Source organism: Punica granatum, chromosome 1 (assembly GCF_007655135.1).
Source record: "Punica granatum isolate Tunisia-2019 chromosome 1, ASM765513v2, whole genome shotgun sequence".
Taxonomy (NCBI): Eukaryota; Viridiplantae; Streptophyta; class Magnoliopsida; order Myrtales; family Lythraceae; genus Punica; species Punica granatum.
Genome location: NC_045127.1, coordinates 20832613 through 20834528, shown reverse-complemented (window position 1 = coordinate 20834528; position 1916 = coordinate 20832613). Strand labels below are relative to the sequence as shown.

General features: G+C 50.0%; 1 protein-coding gene across 1 annotated transcript; it reads right to left on the bottom strand.

Moving 5' to 3' along the window:
- Nucleotides 1–705: 705 nt before the first annotated feature.
- LOC116204290 (proline-rich extensin-like protein EPR1) lies at nt 706–1614 on the bottom strand. Its single transcript, XM_031536383.1, has 2 exons — nt 1275–1614; nt 706–1181 (listed from the first exon to the last, which is right to left on the bottom strand). The coding sequence occupies exons 1-2, from the start codon at nt 1612–1614 to the stop codon at nt 706–708; spliced, it is 816 nt and encodes a 271-aa protein (XP_031392243.1).
- Nucleotides 1615–1916: the final 302 nt, after the last annotated feature.

The following is a 1916-nucleotide window of genomic DNA, read 5'->3' as shown; positions in this document are numbered from 1 at the left end:
TCGGTTTTTCCCTAAACTCACGGTGAGTTAGAGCGGAATAATAACCGAACGCGATTCGATTGGAATTCGATTATATTTTATTGTATTTCTGAGAGCATTGTAAGAATTTTATTTTGTACATTCATTCTGTAAGAATTCCAGTCGGTGAGCGAACGGTCCAAGAGTCGAATTAATCGAATCGGTCTAATGCTTGCCTAGACACAGGTAAATCCAAGATCTCACGGTTTTGGTTCACGCAGGGATTCAACCTCTATGGTTTGATGAACTGTAACGCGAGATTGTGAACCAATTGCCTGACACACAGATTTACTTCTCTCTCGGCTTCTCAACTGATATTGTTTGATTCATCGAACTTACGGTGTCAAAACGTGCGAGCCGAGCGCAACTTAATCCATGCGGTAAATAATAAAACATGCAAGCCTAGCAAACTAGAGTATCGAAAAGGCGTGCGGGATATAGGCCCGCACGTAACATGAACCCCCGAACACGGATTTTCCGGCTCCGCACAGACCAATGCCTTAACAACAACTAGGTGTTCCATACTCCTAGACCCAGGGTAACTTATCCGCCCTCGACCTTCGAGTCGTAAAATGATAAGTGGCGACTCCTTCTCACGTGTGTCCATCACGCGTCCCCACGGGAAGGTGGAATAATCTGTCAAGCCGCGCGATTTCAGGTCGCGCGCATGCGGGCCCCGACGAGAGTTCACATTCGGGTCCGTACAATCATCTCTTCCGTTCTTTTCATCCGGCGCTCATGCTCTGTCTCCACAGTAGGGAGAGTAAATGTCGGTGGAGTTTCAGGGGCGGCCATAGCTTGCGTGCCCGAGTTATAGTAAGGAATATTTAGGATCAATGGAGTTTGGCGAGGGAGGCTTATGTGGGGTTGTGGAGTTGGGAAGGGGAATGGCTTAGTGATGGGAGCAGGAGCATGTGTGCTTGTTGTCGAGAGAATCGTCGGCAGAGAGGCAGTGTAGATGAGGCCCGGAGCCGGCAATGACGTCGGGGGAGGCATGAGTATAGCTAGATCCATTATCGGTACCGTCATTGGCGGAGGAGGTAAGGTCGCTGGAAGGGTTGACAGGAGAGGAGAAAGAACCGGATAGACCGCCGGCACGTGTGTTAATGGTGGAACAATCGCCGGGAAGTGCGTCGGCACAGAGATGGCCCCAACGTTGCTTTCTAGTGCAAGGGTAAGCAGGATCTAAGGAGATGGATCAATCGTTGACCCGTACGCAGGAGGTAGGATGGAGCTCACGGAGGCATGGTTTGGACCCTTGAGCAGGGCCATAAGCTCGGCCACGTCGACGGCCATTTGATTGACCGTGCCTTCGAGCACTGTGATGCGCGCAACGTCGTTGGAAGATGGTGAGTATGGAGGTGCCGGAGTTGGTGGCATGTACATTGGTGGCGGGACGTGTAGTGGAGGTGCCACCCCTGAAGATGTCGTAGACACATCTGATGGCGGGAGATAAACCGAGGGTGCACTCGAATATCCTGATGGCATCCTTGTTGGAGTTGGCAGCGGCGGTGCATGAGTAATAGGTGGTTGAGACTGCACTGAAACTGATGGGGTGACCTCCTCTGGAGGAATCGGTGGGTCGATTTCCTCCATTCTTAATCGATGCCGAATGGGTAGCGGTGTGGTGCCGCCAGTTGTTTTTACCTACACCCACGAGTGTGTAAGCATGAGTGCAAACTGATTTTGTTACCAAAATAGACGTGCATAGCAATGTATATGAGATGCATGGGTTTTCCAAAATACTAATGCCATCACTTGATTCGATTTGACTCTTGAGTTACAAAAGATGACATTTGATTTTAAAAGGACCTAGACAGTAAATCGACAGTCTATTGCACTCAGTAGACGAGTGAGCATCACATAGGCTCGAGCGAGGCAAAGACACTGTCGGTGGA